Raw genomic sequence first — 23,484 nt, 5'->3', positions numbered from 1 at the left:
ATTCCTATCCTTGTGGGGACATTTGTTCCCCACCACATACACACACCATCAATAATTACTGTATGCTTACTGTTAATATTCAATCTAGGATAAGGATTTAATGAATGGATAAAAGTTGTTTTTTTCCCAACATACATCTTTGTCTTCAACATACAGATTTAAACTGTTTACATTTTTTTCGTAATTATTTAATACTAATCAGGTATCAGACATCATTCACACACTGCGTACAGCATTTTGAAATTTGTTGTATTATATTGAATTTGTAGTAAATACATAAATACATACATAATTTGTAAATACATAATTTGTATTTATGTGACACCCGGTGGTACAACTCAGAGTGTGTGCGTGTGTGTCTTTGTGTGTTTGTGCGTGATTTTTCTGTCTCAGGCCTCCCGAAATGGGAGTCCCTCCTCCGGGTAAAGCGGTTCTCTCCATGAGCAGTCTGAGTCATGGCGTGATCCGAGTGGACACAGAGGAGAAACTGGCTGTACTCACACTGCAGGATGTAGGTCAAGTGATGCCTGGAGGTGAGACACAGATGGCATTTATGTATATTCACAAATGTGTGTGTATGTGTGAGTGTGTGTACACCTTTCAAATGACGCCATCTTTAGAGATCTTGTTAAAGGTCCAGCAGTTGAAACTCATAGCTTTAGGTTTGCATTTGAAGAGTAACAGCAACGTTGCAGCACTAATATGGACATGTGATGTCCGTGTGTGTATGTGTGTGTGCGTTAGCGCTGGTGTGTGTGGTGCGACCGGAAGGAACACCGTACCTCTGCAGGACGGACGAGGTGGGTGAGATCTGTGTGAGCTCCTGCACTACGGGTGTGTCCTACTACGGCCTGCCCGGCATCACCAAGAACGTGTTTGAGGTGAGAACAAGCCTCTGACCTGCACGATGGACTTATTACCTCTCAGGTTATCACGAATAATGGAGTTGTACCTTCCTCCAGTATCAGATATTAGATCCGTCAGATTGAGTTGTAATTGAATTTCCATTATATTTACAGATTTGATGTCAGATAATCCATATTTGAATATTTAAGATCTCACGATCTAATACTAATTCCCTAACACAAGGCTATTGAAACATGTTTATTAACATTTTTGGCTAAACAAGTCCTGTGTCTTTTGATGCAGGAAAAAGACACTAAATAAATGTATAGTATTTATGCATTTATTTAAAAAAAAAAAAACTAATAAATGTAACATGTAAGTAATTAACCATTTCCAGTAGACACTTATTACTTTTATTAGATATCTATTGCACTATGTAGAGTCTATATAGAATATATTGTTATTTGTTATACCCTACACCCTACGCAGTTAGCATATATAGTGAATATGAACCTAGGATTCAGCTTAACTGTGTGCTGGTGATGTTTAAATGAAGCTTGAATAAATTACATGTGGTAACTTCTCTGTTCTTTTTGCCTCTAGACGATTCCAGTCACGGCGTCTGGCTCTCCCGTTAGTGATCGACCGTTCACTCGTACCTCGTTGCTCGGCTTCATTGGACCGGTCAGTTCACGTTAAAAGTTTGAGTCCAACATCAACACAGCAGTATATGATCAACAGTATCCCATCACCCTGCTGCTATAATTCACATACACTGAATTCTTATTTAATTAAATTAACAAAACTAATTTAATCAAAATTAACATCCTGTGTTCAGGATATTCAAATGATTTGCTGGGTGTGTGTTTGTTCTGCTGATATTCAATTCCTTTTAATAAATAAGAAATGTAATTAAATTAATTTAATTAAATATTAAATATAAATGAAATGAAAGAAAAAAATGCTTGAATTAGCATAAATGATTAAAACATTATCATTTTTGATAACATATAAAAGTAACTTTATGTAGTGGTCTTCATTTAGTGTGCAAGCCTGTCTAACTTTAATTTAATTTCCCGAGTGTTTATAATAATATTTGTGTGGCTTGTTGTTTCATTATTATAACGATTGCTGCTGATGATGGCAGAACGTTCTAGACATTTCTACACATTATTCAAAGACTCCATCCGTACAGCAGATGGCGCAAAATGCACTGTTATGATGATTGTTTTGTGTTCGTGTGCCGTTGCCAGGACGACCTGCTGTTTGTTGTAGGGAAGATGGATGGGCTGATGGTGGTCAGTGGGCGGAGACATAACGCTGATGATGTGGTGGCGACCGCGCTGGCGGTGGAGCCAATGAAATTTGTCTACAGAGGACGGTGAGCGACTCAAGTATTTACCACATAATCATACTCTGTGTAGCCCTGAGACAATTTACTTAACGCTTGGACACGTGTGTGTGTGTGTGTGTTTAGGATTGCTGTGTTCTCCGTGTGTGTGCTTCATGATGAGAGGATTGTTGTGGTAGCGGAACAGAGACCAGATGCATCTGAGGAGGACAGCTTTCAGTGGATGAGCCGAGTGCTGCAGGTACCACACACATGCTCAACACACACACACACACACACACACACACACACACACACACATACACACACACATTGTGAGGATCTTCCATTTATATATGTATTAATTTAGCTAATTAATGCTCCACTACACATAAATTTAACCTTAACCTCAGTAACCAAATGGAAATCTTTTGTGTCTTTGTTTTTTAAATAAAAACTGTGATTTTTGTAAGAAAAAAAATGCTTTCCTCACTGGGACTAGCCAAATGTCCCCACAAGGTAAGATATTCTAGTTCTCGTGGGAAGATTTGGTCCCCTGAAGAGAACAGCACTGAGTTTCTTCCATAGGAAGGTTGGAGACTAACAAGGTTGGAGACACTTCTCCAGGATCTCGAGCTCTCCTGCATACACAACATTACATCCTTTCTATTTTTAGCTTTGTAAATGTTGTCTTTAATTCTAATCTGAAACCCTGAATCTATACTGAAAATGCTTTAGTAATGGATTTGACATGTGTGCAGATTCATAATTATTTATACTCTGAGGACACAGAACATGGTCAAAGGCAACAACAAACAGACTTTCTGGAGCATGAGAGAAATTTTTTAAATGTTGATTTTTCTTCCACTACACTGGCAATTTGTTTGCTATGATTTTATATGTGCTGTAGGAGTGCCAATACTTTTGTAGCATACATTGTCAAAGCAGAATATTGTTATTCAAGAATTACACCCACAGATATACATATACATATACAGAAACACACAAGGATCCGGTGACAATGAATAATCAGCTTGTTATTAACAGTAAATATAATTAATAATTTTTTGTGATGTATCTGAGAACCCAGATATTAAAAGTACCAACAGACACACACACACATTCTTTATTCCACTGCAGTGTGTGGTTGAGTGTATTCTCCTGACCTGTATTATGTGTGTATTATGTGTGTGTGTATGACAGGCGATAGACAGCATCCATCAGGTGGGTGTGTACTGCCTGGCGCTGGTTCCTGCTAACACACTCCCTAAAGCAGCGCTCGGGGGGATTCATGTGTCTGAGACGAAGCAGCGTTTCCTGGAGGGAGCTCTGCATCCCTGCACCGTGCTCATGAGCCCTCACACCTGCATCACCAACCTGCCCAAACCCCGCCAGAAACAGCCAGGTGTGTGTGTGTGTGTGCGCGCATTTCATCGCATTCCTGTACTTATGATTTTTACCCGATTTGAAGTTTAATATGTGTGTCTGCCTCTCCTCACCTTCTTGCCCTGCCCCTGTCTTTCTTGTCTCATATTTACCCCACCCCTGTTTGCCCCGCCCCCTTTTAGAGGTGGGTCCTGCCTCCATGATTGTAGGAAATCTGGTTGCTGGGAAGCGAATCGCTCAGGCCTGTGGGAGAGACGTGACTCAGTTGGAGGATCATGATCAGGCACGTAAGATACACACTCACACACACTCATCTTCACCCACACACCCACCCACCCACACACACACACACACACACACACACACACCTTCTTATTTGATAATATAACCCCCAACAACCTGTGCTACCCCTGATCATCTCAACTCCCCATATAGCTTATTATTCTACTCTATCAAAATCCCATTTTCATTTTAATATTTTGTATGAGAATATTTGGATATTAATCAGCCTATAACCTTATATTACACAAATCACACCATATTGCCTCTTATTTCAAACTTCTACCACAGTCTGAACTCTTAATGCCATCCCATCACTCCTTATCACCTCATAATACCTCCTCGTTTTTATATTTTATTATCTTATCACCCCATATTAGCATAAATCGCTCCATAAGATATCTTATTGCATGCCAAATGGCAAACATCACCTCATATTAAACTATATGTCCTCAAAATCTGTCCATATCCTCTCCATAAGATCATCTCAGAAGACTCTATTACAAGGATTTCCAAATGGACATTGTGAATTTTCAGAGACCTCAAGCCTTGGCATTTTGGTTCCTCCTCATTATTTCCTATGCTTGTAAATCCATCTTCAATAAACCTTTCAGCATATTTTATGCTAGTTTCCTTGTCTTCTGTTGTTCCACAGAGTCAGAGTCACACAATGTTGTTAAGGAACTAGTGGAGCTAGGACGGACGGAGAAATGTGTCCTTTTTTTTTTTTTTTTGCTGAAGTCCTATGCAAGTGAAGCGTGTCAGAATAGCAAAAAAAAAAGATTAAAATAGCTCATAAACTCTTCATTTCAAAGTGGCTTGTTTGAATGAGGCTCATTTCAGAACAGTAGCACACAAAATCCGTCTTCTGTGTTAAAGCGATAATCCTAACGTTAATGTAAAGTAGAATTAAAAACGACCCCTAGTTTGGGACGACCCCAGCTCTATTACTATGTGTTTCAAGCTCCTTTATATTCTTAGGTTTGTGCGATTCTACAGGTTTTCAATAAGATTTAAATCTGGTGACCGGTTTTTCAGTGTATGTGTAACCTCATATTTCTACCATATATGAAAGTGAAGTTTTTGAAAACTGAGAGTGCTTTAACATAAGAGACATTTCCATTATATGTAAGTCAGTAATGATAATGATTATTGTTCTTATCATTAATAACAAGTTTTGCTGTAGCTATGCTAGCTTACTATCATGCTAGCATGTAAATGTAAGTACAAGAAACGCTTGTGTCAGCCTCTCCACTCTACTCGTACGTTATTAGTAATGTCTGACTATCATGCTGACGTGGTTGTGTGTTGTGTGTACTTGCAGTTTCTGTACATGCAGGATGTTCTGCAGTGGAGAGCTCAGGCCACGCCAGATCACCCGCTGTTCCTGCTGCTCAACGCCAAGGTATGTTAGCGCTGACGTCGGCTTCTGAATGCTGGGGAAGCTGAGTGAACGCACCACTCACTGTGCTTGGGAAATGTGTGTTTTAGGGTGCCGTGGCGAGCAGTGCGTCCTGTGTGCAGCTCCATAAGCGTGCTGAGCGTGTCGCTGTGGCTCTCATGGAGCGTGGCAGACTGAACGCAGGAGATCACGTCGCACTCGTTTACCCGCCCGGTAAGAGACGGTCAAAAACCTCTGTGTTAGTGTGTGTTTGTATGTTTGTATGTTCTAGCATGCGTGAAACTCTGGATGCCCACTGTCCTATATAGTTTCAACTTTTTCCTGCCTTTTTTTTTCCATAGAGTTTAATTTTTAACCCAGAAAGTATGCAAACTTTTTCACTATATATTGCCATGGCAGTAAAATTTCTTACAGGCATTCAATCAAGAAATAGCAGCTAGATTTAAAATGCATGGAATGTTTAAAAACCTTCCCAGTTTATTTAATGAAACTTCTCGGCTCAGGGAGTTGGATGAAACTGACTCAAGCGTTCGTTCTCTTGGGCAATTTTCATAATGTGTTATTTATGCCTGGAGTTTATTTGGTTGCTTGTTTGTTGCCCGTTTGTTTATTCATTCATTCATTCATTCATTTAAAAATGATGAGACATGCTGTTATGGGAGTTGTAAATCATTTATACCACAGCAGTTAATACCAATACTTACAGTTTTATTTATTAAAAAATGTCACATAATACTTTTTATCCGTTTAAAGTTACATGAAATGTTGCGGAACATCCGTGAAACAAGTTTGTTACTGTTATCAAGAGTTATAAACAGTCATTATTCCCTCACCAGCCTCTCTTTCTTCTTTGTTTCTCGACTTAATAAGATAAAAAAATGAAGCTTGTCATATTACTGATAAACCGCAAAAAGCCAAGTCCTCTGCCATGGAGACTTTCGCATAGTGAAAAACTTAAATGAACAGCATTACCTCTGACTGGAGACTCCTTCCATAAATGTTGCTGTTCTTATAGAAATAATGACGTATGAGAAGGAGTGCATTAATATAAACCTGTGATTTGCCATATAGCTGGATCTACAGTCAGAGCTGCTGTTAGAGAAAATTAACCAACACCTTTTAACCAATCAGATTTGAGAATTCAACAGTGCTGTGGTATAAATAGATATATTAAATATGTAATAAACTCTAAAGCCCCTAGGTGTGAATATGTGTCTGTGATGTACTAGCATCCCATATTTAATAATGAACCATACTTAAGTAACATATTCTTGAATAATAAATATCAGCTAAGTGCATGTTCTCTGCTTTGCTGCAGGCATCGACCTGATTGCTACATTCTATGGTTGTCTGTACGCGGGCTGCGTTCCGGTAACAGTCCGTCCTCCGCACCCACAGAATCTGGCCACAACACTACCCACTGTCAAGATGATTGTCGAGGTAAAATCACACCATCGTGCATAACGTGAGGATCATATCAGTGTAGGTTCTAAATCATTCTGCTCAGGAGATCAGTCTATAAAAGGAAGGAAGCCAAACGATTTGATTAGTTATGTGTTATAACTTAATCACATCATTTCTCCTAAAAATTAAAATCTCCTAGCAGCAAAGTAGTGAGGTCTACTTCATCAGTGAGGTTTACATCATCTCAGATTTACAGTAATTATGTTTTATAACTCATAATACATTCACAGCTCTGTTAAACTCAGAACTATCTGAGAAACTCTGAATTTTCTGACAGTGTCAACAGCGTATGGCATCATATTTTTTTAAAAAAAAAAGCATGACCAAGAAAAAAAAATGACAGCAGCTTCCATAGTTAAGGAGTTTGGAATGAATTTATGTTAGTAATAACCTAATAATAAATAACTTAAATTGTACAGTTTAGCATGCAAAATGTAGGTGTATACATTTCTACCTAAAGTCTTTTGGAGGTGGATATGGTCACTGTGTTGGATAGTAAGTCTAGGCAGTCACTAACCTCTGTGTGTTTGTGTTTTTGTGTGTGTGTGTGTGTGTTTGTGTGCTTTGCCACAGGTCAGTAAGTCAGTGTGTATCCTGACCACACAAGCAATAATGAAGCTCCTGAAATCCAAAGAAGCCTCAGCTGCCGTGGATGTAAAAACATGGCCGATGGTACTAGACACAGGTACAGAGACCGGTGTTAAAATTCTGGATTAGTGATTATGAGCCATATTCAGAGTTGAGTGAAGAAATGAGGAGTTAATATCGAAACTGCGCACACTGATATTCAGACCTCAGACATAGCTACAGACTTATGCGCTGCTTGGACTGTTACACACAGAGTGGTATTTGTTTAGAACAGAGATGTTTCTCAGTTATGCACTAATCTAACCTTAGCTTTAAGCCTGTTTTTCTTAAGCGATATCGGCTTAAGCGAGGAGCAGTATTAAGTCTAGCATCATTGTCAGAAAATTCTTGCTACCACAATATGTCACACTGAAATGTGTGTTTGGGGCAGTGTAAATACACTCAATACAATATGGAATACTATTCATATTGTCACAGAGAAATCCTGACGTAGAGGTGCCATTAGCAAGGAAAAACTCCATGAGATGACATACGGAAGAAACTTTAAGAGGAACCAGACTCTTCTCTTCTCAAGGATCAAATTCTGAAGAAAAACATATTAACTATATCTAGATAAACTGAGCATGAGATAATGATGTTTTATTCATGGTTACCTACCAAAGCAAGGGACGGGGCAAACAAAGTGATGCATTTTTAAATGTTAAAATAAATCAAGTCAAAACAAGTCTTAAGAGACAGCCTGGTAGTGAGACACAAAACTGATAAGTATCAAAAACAAAAACAAAAAAAACATGTAAATACTTGGATTTATTCCATCTAGGTTGTTTTTAAGGATAGATCTGATTTTAGTAATAGCTGAAAGTGATAGTTGTCATGTAGTAATGATGATAGTTCATTCTTGTGGTTTCAGATGATCTGCCCAGGAAGAAACTCCCACAGATCTACAAGCCGCCGACGCCGGAGATGCTCGCGTACCTGGACTTCAGTGTGTCCACTACAGGCATTCTCGCTGGAGTGAAGGTATCATACATTCATCACAAAGCTGGTGTAACTATCCCTTTAGTGAAATTACAGGTGGTGTGTAGAGTGCTGTGGGTATGGAGTACTGTACTGTAGAGTACAGGAGGTAGTGTGGGAGATAGAGCACGGGATCGTCGATAATGTGTTTAGGACACAGGAAGTCTTTATAACTCTAAACTCTCCTACTCTCTTGTGTTATTTTTCTCACAGATGTCCCACGCTGCTACTAGTGCCTTGTGTCGCTCCATAAAGCTGCAGTGTGAGTTGTACCCTTCACGACAGATCGCTATCTGCTTGGACCCTTACTGCGGCCTCGGCTTCGCTCTCTGGTGCCTCTGCAGGTACACACACGCACGCAAATGCGGTGAACGTTGACACTTAGACATTGCACAAAAACTGCTGTCTGTATTAGGAAAAGGCACAGAAAATGTTGACAACACTGAGATATTTGTATGTCTCGTTCTTGTTTTTTTTTTTTTTTTTGGATTTTTCCACCATTTTCGCCCTAATTTAGTCATGCATCTCTCCTCGTCACATGAGAGCTACAAACCAGGGTATGAATGAAGAAGGCTATCACATGCTTTCTCAGAGGCACGTGAAGCCAGCCGAACGAGCCGAACGCCAGGGCGGGAGCCAATGTTGTTGTCTTTTTAAATAAAAGAATGAGCTAACTATTCCCCTGGATCTGATTTTGGGAGAAAAAAAATAGAGAGCTGGAATTGGGCCAAGAGTTCCATGATTTAAACATAGACAGTATATTAAATGGTAAATTAAATTAAATCTACTTGTAAAAGTGTAAGTGTCTATGCTTTTGGTACACACATTTCTTTATCTTTCTTTAGAAATATAATAAACAGAGATTAGAGATGAGATTAATATTATAGCTATCCCAGTGGTCAGATCATAATAATATTATTTTGGACATTGTTCTAAACTGCCTGTGTGTGTGTGTGTGTGTGTGTGTGTGTGTGTGTGTGTGTGTGAGAGAGCAGCGTATACTCAGGACACCAGTCTGTTCTGGTCCCTCCTCTGGAGTTGGAGAGTAACGTGTCAGTGTGGCTCTCAGCTGTGAGTCAGTATAAAGTACGTGTCACCTTCTGCTCTTACTCAGTGATGGAGATGTGCACTAAAGGCCTGGGCTCTCAGACTGAAGCTCTGCGGGTCAGTACATTTCTCTCTCTCTCTCTCTCTCTCTCCCTTTTGCGCACACACAGACACACACTCATATATACCCTTCCTGTCTTCTTGTCTTTTGATTGGAAATTAAAGCAACAAAGAAGGTTAACGGCTGTTAACAAGGCCTATTTGTTTTGATCTGATATTATTAGTAATTAGAAGAGGTTACAGCAAATATCAGAAGTTTTTCAGAAGTGATTAGTTAAATGATAAATGAAATGAAGTCAAGTCACCTGGACTTATTACCGCTAGATATTTCTCTCTATATATATGTATTTTTTACCTCTTTATTTATCCATGTCATCAGTTACGAAACATCAACCTGTCTTGTGTGCGCACGTGCATGGTGGTGGCCGAGGAGAGACCCCGCATCGCTCTCACTCAGTCTTTCTCCAAGATCTTTAAGGATCTGGGTCTCTCGCCTCGAGCCGTCAGCACCACCTTCGGCTGCAGAGTCAACGTGGCCATCTGCCTTCAGGTGAGGAGGGGTGCCTTTACTTTCGCATTTACTTATTTCATACTAATTGGTTTTATTAATGTTATATTGAATGAAACCTGAATATTTAAAATGAAAAGCTGAAAATATTAAAGGAATTCTGACTTAAATAATATAAATTAAAGATCTGAGGATATTGAATGGCTGATAATCAAACAATATAATTTTATTATTTATTTTAATTGTAATTCCGACTACAATTATGTTAAATGTGCTGTAAATGAAATTAATGATTGATTTCTCAGCATCATGTCTGTGTTCTCATTTTTTTCTTTTCTTCCTTACAATGCGTGTCCTTCTGTGGGGTTTTGCGTGTTTTTGGTTTTGGTGTGTGTCTGTGGGTTCTATATTTCTGTTTGTGTGTGTGTGTGTGTGTGTGTGCACATCCGTCCCACTCCGTCAGCCCAACAGACTGGGCAACCTGGCTGATCAGGTACAGTGTGTAGAGGGGAAGAGTGTACACAGTCTGCTTTTTATTTGAGCGTCTGTGTGTGTGTGTGTGTGTGTGTGTAGCCATGCGTAGGTTTTTGTGCATAGCTTATCTGCATGTCATAGAAAGCTGCTTTACGCTGTCTGTGATTTAGTACAGTCCTTGTTTACTTGTTATCTCTGATGTGTTGTTTTAATCTGTGTAGTTATTGATGCCACAAGTGCCTAAATAATTAAAGCTCTCTTCCAGTTTTTGTCGATTGTTTCTAATAAAATAAAATGTTCTAAACATGGATAATGACACATGGATAATGTGTCTCCATCATAAGAGCTGCCATGAGCCCTGCTGTTAATCTGTTCATCTTGGCAGCGGCTTGAAATATTGGCTTCCTGAGAAAAGCAGACAAAATCCTTTACCTTAAAACAATCTCTAAAAATCTGTTTTTTTGCTGTATATATCTGATTCAGACAACAGTACAACTTACTGCAATGCCTAAAACTGAACAAACCCATTTTATCTGAACACCGTTATAACGTCATGGAGGTATCATCCTGTGCATTTTGGCAGACTGTGACGATAATCTAGAAATTTATCCTAGCATTAAGACGTGCCATTTAAAAACACACTATCTGGCAAAAAGTTTGTGGACACGTGACCATCACACCCACATGTGCTTTTGGAACATTCCATTCCAGATGTAGTTCCTCTTTGCTGTTATAATAACCTCCACTCTTCTGGGAAGACTTTCCACTAGATTTTGGAGTGTGGCTGTGGGGATTTGTGATCATTCAGACACAAGAGCATTAGTGAGATCAGGCACTGATGTTGGGCGAGGAGGTCTGGGGTGCAGTCAGCGTTCCAGTTCATCCCAAAGGTGTTCAGTGGGGTTGAGGTCAGGGCTCTGTGCAGGACACTCGAGTTTTTCCACTTTGTCCTTGGCAAACCATATCTTCATGGACCTCGCTTTGTGTACAGGGGCATTGTCATACAGTTGTCCACAATCTTTTGCCCATATAGTGTATGAATAGATTAAGGGTAGATTATTTTAGCTTGACTTTCAAGGGTTAAGTGAGACTCTGGTAGAGCCCTGGTTATGGCCTGTACTATCAATCACTGATTGTAATAGTGCTTGGGCTGCTTATAAAGCAAATTTTTTTGTTCATGCTGCAGTCTTTTATTTCCTAACCCTGTGATCAAATACTGTTTATAACATGCCCTCATCGACTGCCAATTTGCTTTGTATTGGCTACATCACACAAGTCACATATAAGAAGACAGCGTTGTGTGATATGTTACCACCCAGAAGTGGATTATTTTCATGTACGTCACAGTGTGGTCTGAAGTGTATTATTCCACTTAATCCACAGTGATTTGCCAATGATTACAATTTTTAATTTATTACTGAACAAAACACTGCACTTTTTAACTGTTTAGTATATTTACATTTATTATTCTGGAATGTCCGAGAAGCAGGTTAGTTCTTGTTATCACCTACGTTATATGTTCGCTCACTAGCTTCTCCTGTATTCTCTCTCTTGAAGTTAATGAGACAAAAAAAAAAACAGCTTGTCATGTGTCTAAGAACTCAGAAAGCGCAAACTCCTCTGTTCAGAAGACGTTCCTGTGTCAGAACAGACAGGAACCCTAAAAGTGTCCACTTGCTGCCAAATGGAAGAAGTGTGTAAGGGGAATGGACTCAGCTATTTGAAAAACCAGTAAGAAGCCAGTAATATTCTTGATATTGACTGGTTCAGTTTGAACATAGCAAATCAAATCTTAGATCTTTAAAATGGTAATCATGCTTCATCCACCAATTTTTGGAAATTGCATTGGAACGCAGTGCTTTATCGATAAGTTCTTCTTGTTCTTTCAGTCTACAGTGATGATCGAAGAAACCGTCTACCAAACTTCGAGCTAATAAAGTACTGAAACTGGTCAAATTGATTCCTCAAAGGGGACGTCAATAAGGGCATGTTAAACTCTGTATTTGAAAATGTTTAGCCTGGGTGCTTTGTTGCTATTGCTGCTTTGGGTGTGTCAAAGTACACTAGTCAGTGCTTTTCAGTATGCGGATGCCACTAACAAAGACTAAATAGTAGCTAAAGGTGTAAAAATCATCTCCCTCTTGTGATTGAGGCTGGTATAACCTTCTCCCTTTCTGCAATATTTTTCCACCTCGTCCTATGAAGATGATGTAAGGGATAAAAAAAAGTCCTGAAGGACCCGATTGAAGTTAAAATAACATCCACTTTTTAGCCATTTATATCTCACTTTTTCCACCTGTTACTCTTCTGGTACATTTCAACAGTGATGTGAAAAACTAAAATGGAAGGGAGAGTTTTTTTGTGAGCTGAATTTATGCAGAACATTATTATTAGCAGAAACAAATAAATAATGTGGAACACACTTAAAATATTTTATACATTACAGTTCATGCCTTTTTTTCCGGGAAATATGTATTAGGACCCTGAAATTGTCTCTTTTTTAAAGCTGATCTTGAAGTGTTATCGGAATATCAGTTAAGTTGAGAAATTAATATAATATGTCAGTATTAAACTGTCCAGTATATTGTACTGATATAATATAATGTGTTGTAATGAAGTTGAATGGAAGTTATGGGATCTGGTCCTTCAGATCTCTTTGTCATGGTAAAGGTTTTATTTACCAGACTAATTCCACTCTTCTCATGCAGGGTACAGCTGGTCCTGATCCCACCACTGTCTATGTGGACATGAGAGCACTTCGACATGACAGGTGAGTCCTTTAAAATGTTCAAAACACAAAATCCCAACAATGTCAAGATGACACTAGAGATGGTGAGAAAATATTGATGTTTGGCGAGTGTTTTGGTGTTGGTAATATTGTGAGTGGTGGATAATGTGCATGGATTAATGATGGAGTTTGATAGATAAAGTGTTTGGATGATGTTTGTTAATGAAAGTGGGTAATGGATAATGTTGATTTAGAAAGTGGTTGTCAGATAATGGGGGTTAATTAAGGGGTTTGATGGTGTTTGATAGATAAAGGTTTGTGAAGGTGTTTGATGGATATGGTGGGTTAATAAGCGAGTTTTATGGATAACAGGTCATTAAGTTGTTTGGATAATGTGGGTTAATGGAGGAGTTTGTTGGTGTTCGATGGATAATGGGGGTTAATGGTGGTGTCTGATGGCTAATGTGGGTTAATGATGGTGTTTGATAGATAATGTGGGTTAATGATGGTGTTTGATAGATAAAGTGGGTTAATTATGGTGTTTCATGGCTAATGTGAGTTAAATGATGATGTTTGATAGATAATGTGGGTTAATGACGAGGATTAATGGTGTTTGATGGATAGTGTGCATTATTGTCTTTTATGCATTAGACAAAAGCTTTTACTGTGTTAATCATGTCTGAAATCCACAACGCTCTTTGGATATGACGTGCTAAATTTATTTATATTTATTTATTTATTATTTATTATAAAACAGATAGTTTGAGTTCTAAAAGCTTATTGGCTGAGTTGCTAGTGTGGTTAATGATGGTGTCTGATGGCTAATGTGGTTTAATAATGGTGTTCGATAGATAAAGTGGGTTAATGATGGTGTTTGATAGATAATGTGGGTTAATGACGGTGTCTTGTGGCTAATGTGGGTTAATGATGGTGTATAATGGTGTTTGATGGATAATGTGGTTGAATAAAGGAGTTTGGTGGTGTTTGATGGCTAATGTGGGTTAATGATGGTGTCTGATGGCTAATGTGGGTTAATGATGGTGTTTGATAGATAAAGTGGGTTAATGATGGTGTCTGATGGCTAATGTGGGTTAATGATGGTGTTTGATAGATAAAGTGGGTTAATGATGGTGTCTGATGGCTAATGTGGGTTAATGATGGTGTTTGATAGATAAAGTGGGTTAATGATGGTGTCTGATGGCTAATGTGGGTTAATGATGGTGTTTGATAGATAAAGTGGGTTAATTATGGTGTTTCATGGCTAATGTGAGTTAAATGATGGTGTTTGATAGATAATGTGGGTTAATGACGGGGATTAATGGTGTTTGATGGATAGTGTGCATTATTGTCTTTTATGCATCACAGCTTTTACTGTGTTAATCATGTCTGAAATCCACAACGCTCTTTGGATATGACGTGCTGAATTTATTTTTCAGACTAAATAAAATATTATAAAACAGATAGTTTGAGTTCTAAAAGCTTATTGGCTGAGTTGCATTCGAAGCCATTGTAAAATCCTCGATATACTGTACACACACCACTGATCGCATCAATAACTGAATTCTGTATGAATGCACCAGGTTTTAAACTAATAAAAACGTTACAATTACGCCATTGTTCTGTCCATTGAATGCCCTAATCTTTGTCTATTATTCTGCTTAGCAATCAAACCGTACCATTAACAGAATACATAGTGTGGCGGAAGAATTGTTTAGTGTGAATATTATTAATAATAAATTAAATATTATATTGAACACTGGATATTATCATATTGTTTTTGTTACCATTTTTTAAAAGCAAAAAATCACTTTGCTTTGTGTTGTGCACAAGAACACTTTTAACCTTGAAAAAAATCACTGTAACACCCGGCCTCTCTTGGCTTTCTTATTCATTTGTGTGTCAGAAAACGGAGAATTTTGAATGTGTGTATTTTGTTTTTTTACCTGTTTCAGAGTGCGGCTGGTTGAAAGAGGCTCTCCACATAGTCTGCCTCTGATGGAGTCAGGGAAGGTGAGAAAACACACACACACACAAAACACACAATACACAAATTTAACCAGTTCCAAATTTCTTTCTCTCTAATACTCTTTTCACACCTGATCTGCATTCCTTCACCAGTAATATTTAACCTTTGCATCATTCAACCATTCAGCATTTAAAGTGTATTTCTGACCAGATGCACACACTCCCATGCTCAGCTCAGGCTTCTGTTCACACATCTGCTCTCCCAGTAATTTTCCCTGAATTAGTCTTTCCCTGGTCGATTTGTGTCAGTCTTGCAGCTTGCGTTCACCCACTTCAAATTAACTGCATGTTGAATTTCCACATCACTGTGTGAAAGGGGCTACATGCACACACTATGCAGATCCACACTTTTCACACACACTTCCTGTCTGCTTGTGCTTGTTTTGGTAAGGCATATGACCGTACTGTATGTTTTCTCCTGCAGATCCTGCCTGGTGTAAAAGTAATCATTGCTCACACAGAGACCAAAGGACCACTCGGAGACTCTCATCTTGGAGAGGTGAGTTTCTTCTCACCACTGTTCAGTACAACATACATTTGTTATCTCAACCAAGAACAGTGCTTTGTGTGAATGTATCTCCCAATATGTGTGTGTTTGTCCAAGAACATTGAAAGATCAGAATCGAAACATTTGGCCTAAACGTGTGTGATTTGTGATCGTTAAACAGATCTGGGTTAGCAGCCCCCACAATGCCACAGGATATTACACGGTTTACGGTGAGGAGGCTCTGCACGCTGATCACTTCTGCACCAAACTGAGTTTCGGTGACACACAAACCGTATGGGCACGGACGGGATACCTGGGCTTCCTGCGCAGGACTGAACTCACCGACGCCAGCGGAGGTAAACAAGCTTCTCAAAGAGCAGAGTTACAATTACAAGCTCTTACACAGAGCCTCAAATAATCATGTTCAGGGACATTTTTACATATTTCAGGCTTTACCACCAGCACATCATTTAAGTCCTCGAGCCTTTATTCACTGTCTTTCTTTCTGTCTGTCTATTGTTCTTTTTATTAAAACTATATGTTTGCCTGACTGTATGTTGATCTTTAACAAAGTGTGTGTGTTTGTTGAACATTTTTAAAAATCTCTTGGGGGATCAAATGTCCCCATAATGATAACAGAGGTGCCAGCATTTATGGTTTGACCCCCTGCTACAGCAATAGAAGAGCAACACCTTTCTGCTTTTTAAATTAACAGCTGTCACAGCAAATGATCATACAATGCCCATTGCGGGAAAAAAAAAATCACTGAAGGGGAAAGGACACGTTTGTTTTTGATAGTGGTTATTTTCACTTCATGCTGACTTTATCGTGGTGAAATCTGACCTGTGGATTCACGAACTTTGGTCTTGTGAGCCAACTGAAAACAAGTGGGTCAAATTAGGATCACTTTGGTATAAAAATGAAGGAGCTGACCTGGCTAGTTCCTCTGAAATAAATATTAATTTCACATTTGGTTAGTGAGATTAAAGACCAGGTGTGTGTGTTTGTGTGTGTGTGTATGTGTGTGTGTGTGTGTAGAACGGCACGATGCCCTGTACGTTGTAGGATCTCTGGATGAGACGCTGGAGCTCAGAGGGATGCGCTATCACCCCATTGATATTGAAACCTCTGTCATCAGATCACACAAGAGCATCGCTGAATGGTGAGAAAAAGCCCTTCTCCAGTCCCCTCTCTCTCTCTCTCTCTCTCTCTCTCTTTGATTTTGATCCAGTTCTCTCCAGCTGTGGTCATAAACTGACACTGAGGATGGTCCACCACACAAATAACATCTGGTCAGAAGTGGTCCCTTTCCACTGAATGTGTTGACATGTATACTAATAATCAGATCATTATCAGATTGCAGCAGTTATCGGATTATTCAAGTGGTCCTGTAAATGATATACTATAATATTTTAAATCAGATTAAAGACATTATCAAAAAAAATTTTAAAATCAGGAAAAAATGCATGTATTTTATCCAAATAATCAGATTATTCAAAGCATGTATACTGATTATCTGATATTGCTTGGTTTGTTTGCACAAATGTAACAAGAAAGGACAGCATTTTGTGCAACCATAAAATCTCACAGATAATTAAAAGAACTCAAGAGCTGACTCATGAGCAGCACGAGTCAGTGGCCAAAGTGTGCAGATATTTGTTACTTTTATTACTTTTTTCCTTCCAGTCTGTGCAGTATGTAAAGCTCTTTAAAGAAACCTCATCGCTGTGTTTGTCCTCTGCAGTGCCGTGTTTACGTGGACTAACCTGCTGGTGGTGGTGGTGGAGCTGGAAGGCTTGGAGCAGGAGGCTCTGGATCTCGTTCCCCTCGTCACCAACGTGGTTCTGGAGGAGCACTACCTGATCGTGGGCGTGGTGGTGGTGGTCGACCCTGGCGTCATTCCCATCAACTCTCGCGGGGAGAAGCAGCGCATGCACCTGCGTGATGGCTTCCTCGCCGATCAGCTCGACCCCATTTACGTGGCCTACAACATGTGAAACCAGGAAAAAAAAAAACCATAAAGGAAGTGAGACAGGAATTGAGATGGTTTCTCCTTCTGCACATCTTCATGATGAATGAACATGATGGAACTATGCAGTGCGTGTGTGTGTGTCTGTGTGTGTGCGTTTTCCTCTAAGGAAGACTGTTACAATGCCTCTGATACAAAACAGTGTCTCCCCATTTCATAACTGACTGACTGCATACCATTTTGGTTTTGTCGTCATTTCAAATATCAGGTTAAAGGAATATTAAAAAATATACAATTTTCCTTTCAGGTTAAATGTAATTAATCTTTTTTTTTTTTGTACTGGGTCTATGAAGTTAATGTAGTTAACAAATAAAGGAAGTCTATCTCACCCAAAACTATCTATCTCACCCAGGTTGTCATATAATATTGATTATATTGGCTATGTAATCTCATTTTAAGTAAAAACAAAATTTGTAGTGAAATTAGTGTAGTGTAGTCTACAGTACCTTTTTTATTTTTGGAGGCAGGGTCTACAGGGCGGCCAACTGATGCCAAGATGGCTGCCACGCATAATTTTACAGAAATTTTGTTTATGTTTATAGATTACAGTCAGGTCTGGAGGGTTTAAAGCTCTAGATAAATAAAAATAGGTGCCACATTTCTCTATTTGTCTTTGTTTCTGTTAACAAATGGCTTGAAGTGGGTATTTTTTTTACTTTGGTCTAACAAAAACAACAGCACCACTGACGGTTTTAACAGAAAATTGGCATGAATGGTGCTGCCTTTCTGCCTTTCAATGAGTATTTGTGTTCCTGTGTGTATTAGTTTCATGCCTATGCCTATACCATGAGATGCCATGCTATATGGCTCCATGTTAATGGTTTCATAATGAAAACAGCACGTTATTAATAGGTTGTAAAAGAAGTTTCAGTTATGCCATTATTTTCCTAGCCAGCTGTCATACGGTGTTCTAAGCCACATCAGCAAGTGTGTGAGAAAGAAAGAACTGGATGTGGTTTGAGGCAGACATTTATGCAAATGATTTTTGGTGAGATAGACTTTCTATTCCTCGTCAGCTACATCAGCCTCATAGCACTAGTGCAGACTTCAGACACCAAACATGTCTTGGCTGACTGACTACATTTGATTTTTAATGAACAATTCCATTAATGTATGCTTAGGGTTTGTTTTGAAGTCTGGAGGAAACAGCAACGAGGACCATAAACACAACCAGCCCAACCGTTAATGCTGATCTTCATATTCAATCCCAGATCAGCACTTTTCTCCAACTCTCACTCTGAGACTTTCTCAGTGCGTGCCAACATGCAAAGCATCGCGACAGAAGGAGACTTCCGCTCGTCAGGACTGCGGCGACCAAGAGGAAGCGTGAGAACACACTGCACCTCAGCTCTCTAATAACAGTAAAGCAAGATGGCTTCATCATATTCCAACATAACAACATGCTTCGAATCTTTAATGTAATGTGAGAGATTTTACAGAAAACCGAAAGTGCAATATGATGAGAGCTGAGATCTGATTTCTTGGTATATATATATTGGCACTGCTACAGTGTAGGTTTGATGCTCAGGATTGCAGTTTTTCTCTTTTGCTTGCACACAGTGTCACTGCTTTAAAATACCTCAACACTAATTAGGCTAGACACCTAGCAAAACGCATGATTTTAGCAAAACAAGACCCAAGCTGTGTTATTAACCACATCCGTCTAAGGTATCAGGTATATTTATCCGCTTATTCTGAACTAGGGGCAGCTATTTTTCTGGTGCTGACACAACTATACTACTGTTTGCTGAAAATCATAGCTAACTAGCATGTTAGCCTTAGTAGCTAGCATGTTAGTCACACAGGTAAGGAACCTGTGAGGTTGTGTTACCTTAGCTAGTTAATTTTAACCACAATATCACTTCGGGGAATCTACAAACACAAATTTAAACGCAGCTACCACCGTACCGCCAGGTACAAAACTAGCTTTTCAGTTACATTTGTAAACATTTTCCTCAGTTGGAGCATCAGGTTTATAAACACACCATGTTTGTCCAAAAGGAAAACTCGTGAAACTTTGGTCCAGTAAACGAATACTATATATGAAGTGAAATATGTGAAGCTACCCTCAAGTCTGTCCTAAATAAGGAATCTGAGCTTTGCCAGTTTTTTCTTTTTGTCAGTGAGTGTTGTAGCTTTAAGCTTGTGTTCAATGTGAAGTACTTTGCAGTTAATGGGAGTTTTCAGGAGTTTTGGAATAAGACACTACATTTCATAACAGTTCTGTGTGTGCAATTGAGAAAAACTGTAACTAACTGAATAGAATATCACCATCATTAAGCTTATGTTGATCAAATACATGAAGACAGTGGCCCGTAAATGCGAAAGACATCAACAAAACAAATGCAACAGCAAATCAGAAAACACAACAGCAGTTATGTATAGTAAGGATTAGGGGTGTAATGAGACGCAAAATATAGTACATATTACGTAGATACAGGATACAGTGGTGTCTTGATACGATACATTTTCAATACAGAAAAAAATAAGCATTGCCTGAAAGTGAGAACAGCGTTTGTGCAACACAATGAAACAAAAGCTGTGCGTTAGACTTCCACTGGTGTGACTCTGGGTGGTGTGGCTTATTCTGCTGTTAGCTCATTGTGCTGTCAGAGTCACGTAGCTCTCTGTAGCTCTGGGTGTGTTTTTGAAATCTCAGTTCTCCACTACAGAATATATGAACTTCTCAATCGTGGTGGTGATTTCTTTATCCTGGATTGAATCAGCAGGGAAAGGCCTGAATGCTGAGTTTGCTGTGCGTGTGCTTTGCTTTGTGATGAAGTGTGATCTCGCAAAAGTTTGTGGTATCAGCGCTGGTGTATTGTATTGGTATTCGGCACACTGTAACGTTTCCCTCCACAAATCTCTCACTTCCCAGGAAACCAAAGTACTTTCTACACCAGACCTTAAAGATTTGAAGGAGTTCCTGTCCACTTCTCACCGAAGCCACTGATGCTTTTCCTGAGCTAATACACTAGAAAAACAGCGTGCTTAGGAGAAGCATTTTTATTTAAATCCTCATAGCCTCTTTTGATTTGATTTCGAGATCAAGATGAAGCGTCTTTTTTCAGAGGAGGATGTGTGGCTTTGATTAAGTTTAAATGTCTATTACACCTCATGTAATATAAGCGGTATTTTATGGTGACTAAACAATACGAAGATGCATCAAATTGAGTACCTCGTATCAAACATATGATACACCATTTCATTACATCCCTAGTAAGGATATAGTTATTATATGAAGAGAAATTCTTTCTTTTGAAAAAGCCGGTTTCCTTTAGGCGGGGTTTCAGCATTCACATACTCATCAAGTTGACAAAATAGCTAAAATAACATCATATGAATGTCTCTGAAAATAAATAAAGGCATCAGTAAATTCATTTAGACTCATATTCCCTCTGACTTTAAACATCCTCCACCTCGCCGCTTTCTGTCGTCTCTCAGACTGACGTGTGCTGTAGCCAATCAGCAACGAGCAAACCGAACTATACACTCTCTTCTGAGTCAGGGTTTATGTTTTGGAATTTGCTGTTGCGTTTTCAACTTTGTTGCAGCGTTTTCTGACTTGCTGTTGGATTTTTTTGGTTTGTTATTGTGTTTCACAGTTACGGACCACTGTAAATTAAGCATCAGAAATCAAACAGCATCAAAATTAAGGTTATGCATTCCTCAATCGCATCTCAACATGAGCCTTAAATATTTCCTGATACCTGTGGACATGTTATTATTATTTTTTTCCTATCATACCTGTTATTATTATTTTTTTCCTGTCAGGGTGCAGTGTGAATCATATTTAAGATATTATTAACATTATCACCATCTATACATCATCATCATCATTTCAGGCTTTTTTTGTGTGTGTAACTCACTTTCTGTATTTAAGTAGCAGATTTATACTTGTCTTAAGTTTTCTGCTTGAGCTTCATGACCACTCATGCCTAAATTAGCATGCATCACACTTGAAAATGAATGTATTGGGGTGACATTTTCCAAAGTGACTTATGTACTGTGCTTTACTGATACAGAAGCTAACTTTCAATCCACACCCACCTTCTCCCAGGACATCAGAACGAATGAGCAGAAACGGCAGAGTAATTTCAGGAAAAACGACGATTGCAGGTGTAAAGGGCTTCGTTTCAGTGCTTGTTTTTGAGTGTAAGAATAGTCGCTTGTATTTTTCAGATTCATTATTCGCTGTATAATGAGAAGGCCAGCATTGTAAAGAGGACGCTTATTTCCATGGCTGCATTCTGTATTATTTTTTTGTTTGTTTGTTTTTGTGAGCTGTGTCAGGTGTTAAGCCTGCTGTAATTATGTACAGAATTTGTGTAAGTTATTACTGAGATCCTAGAACGTGGTAGGAACAGAAGAAGCCTCAGAGCTAACCAAATTTTCATCTTTTCTTCACCAAACATCAGCAACAGGAATCAATATGTATGCTGTTCTTTTCTGTTACAACACACTGGGAGGATGCAGGGACTGGTTTTGTTTCCAGGATTACAAAGCACATGTGGTTTCTTCAGTGTCGAACCAGTTAATGAATGTTCTGAGCAATCAGCTGACATGGCTTTTTGTCCTATGTTAACATGATTTTTCTTAATAAATAACTTGCTTTTAATGGACTCGGATAAATCTGTCTTCGTTGATGATTAAAATATTCACACACGGGAATTAAGACTTATTGACGCATTAAACTATCCTTAATTATGCCATTTGTCATGATCGTATCATATAGTGCAGTATAATTTCACTAATGCAGTAGCTTTTTTCTGTCTTTCGCAGACAGGTTGCTGGAATAATTAGCATGCTTACTTGAGAAATGCCTTCCACTCTTTGAAGACAGCAACTGCAACACACACCGTTAGGTCCAACAGAAGTGAAAAAGTACTTAATGGTGCATTTAAAAACATGACATTCAATGCCTACATTTTGGATTTTAGAGAGAGACTCTAAAACCAGGTGAGTGAACCAAGTGGAGGACCGGACCCCATCGAAAGACTCTAGTTTGTTCTTTAACACATGGATCTGTTAATAACTTCAGAACTAAAGAAATGCAAGCAGCTCTACTTGCATGTTATTTTCATCTCTACCTGTATTATGACACCAAATCCCATCTTCTGCGCTAGCCTGAACTAGCAGTTATGAGTCAACATACACATGCAAGTATGAAGAAAATCAGCATTAACAGAACAAATTTTATTGCTTTTTTTTTCGTTTTGGTTTACGCAAAAATTTACAAACAATTTTTCTGAAAGATCGATAAGTGAAACCTATTGTTTTTGTAGCTAGCAGGCTCCATACCGCTGGCGGAAAAAACTAATTTTTTTTTTCATATTATAAACAAATTAAATATTTTGTCTGTGTACGTCTTTTTCAGATTAACTAGAACACTGTTGGCTCATGTCCTTTTCTGTGGAAGCAGATTAGTATTTTACCTCACCCTAGACTGCCACCCCAATAACGTCATTGGGTTTAAAAGGAGAGAAATATTTTTAAACAAATATTTTATGGTATTTAGTATTTAATCATTTTGAAATACTCCATTAATCAGGTGGCATGGTATGTAGTGTTGACGCCTCCCAGGTCCCTGGTTCAATCCTGAGCTCAGGTTACTGTCTGTGAGGGGTTTCACATGTTCTCCCCAATCTGTGTGGGTTTTCTCAGGGCTTTCTGTTTTCCTTTCACTTCCCAAAACCTGCAGTAAGTGAACTGGTCATGCTAAATTGCATGTATGGAACAGCCCCTACATCTCGCCAGTCGCAGTGCTTTGTCTTATTCAGACTTTGAATATACCCCCTTTGATCAGTATTTTTA

The 23,484-nt window shown here is 38.8% G+C and overlaps 1 protein-coding gene across 5 annotated transcripts in view; it reads left to right on the top strand.

Annotated features, from left to right (window-relative positions):
- dip2a (disco-interacting protein 2 homolog A) overlaps positions 1-22,846 on the top strand; it is a 123,255-nt gene extending 100,409 nt beyond the window's left edge. Inside the window, exons 17-38 of one of the 5 annotated variants that reach the window (XM_053234619.1) lie at positions 394-533; positions 745-881; positions 1,450-1,530; positions 2,100-2,227; positions 2,324-2,438; positions 3,380-3,581; positions 3,745-3,845; positions 5,166-5,246; positions 5,333-5,456; positions 6,562-6,683; positions 7,281-7,392; positions 8,206-8,315; positions 8,526-8,656; positions 9,308-9,476; positions 9,799-9,969; positions 10,391-10,420; positions 13,110-13,171; positions 15,082-15,139; positions 15,579-15,653; positions 15,823-15,997; positions 16,680-16,803; positions 17,386-22,846. In XM_053234619.1, coding sequence (XP_053090594.1) covers positions 394-533; positions 745-881; positions 1,450-1,530; positions 2,100-2,227; positions 2,324-2,438; positions 3,380-3,581; positions 3,745-3,845; positions 5,166-5,246; positions 5,333-5,456; positions 6,562-6,683; positions 7,281-7,392; positions 8,206-8,315; positions 8,526-8,656; positions 9,308-9,476; positions 9,799-9,969; positions 10,391-10,420; positions 13,110-13,171; positions 15,082-15,139; positions 15,579-15,653; positions 15,823-15,997; positions 16,680-16,803; positions 17,386-17,638 — 2,701 coding nt within the window. In that variant the 3' untranslated portion in view covers positions 17,639-22,846. Of the gene's footprint in view, positions 1-393; positions 534-744; positions 882-1,449; positions 1,531-2,099; positions 2,228-2,323; positions 2,439-3,379; positions 3,582-3,744; positions 3,850-5,165; positions 5,247-5,332; positions 5,457-6,561; positions 6,684-7,280; positions 7,393-8,205; positions 8,316-8,525; positions 8,657-9,307; positions 9,477-9,798; positions 9,970-10,390; positions 10,421-13,109; positions 13,172-15,081; positions 15,140-15,578; positions 15,654-15,822; positions 15,998-16,679; positions 16,804-17,385 lie in introns of those variants that run through there. The other 4 variants (XM_026947278.3, XM_053234620.1, XM_026947286.3 and 1 more) reach the window with 4 other exon arrangements.
- The last annotated feature ends 638 nt before the right edge of the window (positions 22,847-23,484 follow it).

The sequence above is a fragment of the Pangasianodon hypophthalmus genome, chromosome 5 (genome assembly GCF_027358585.1).
Source record: "Pangasianodon hypophthalmus isolate fPanHyp1 chromosome 5, fPanHyp1.pri, whole genome shotgun sequence".
Lineage (NCBI taxonomy): Eukaryota > Metazoa > Chordata > Actinopteri > Siluriformes > Pangasiidae > Pangasianodon > Pangasianodon hypophthalmus.
Note: the sequence above shows the minus strand (reverse complement) of the source record. Positions and strands in the feature narration are given on the sequence as shown.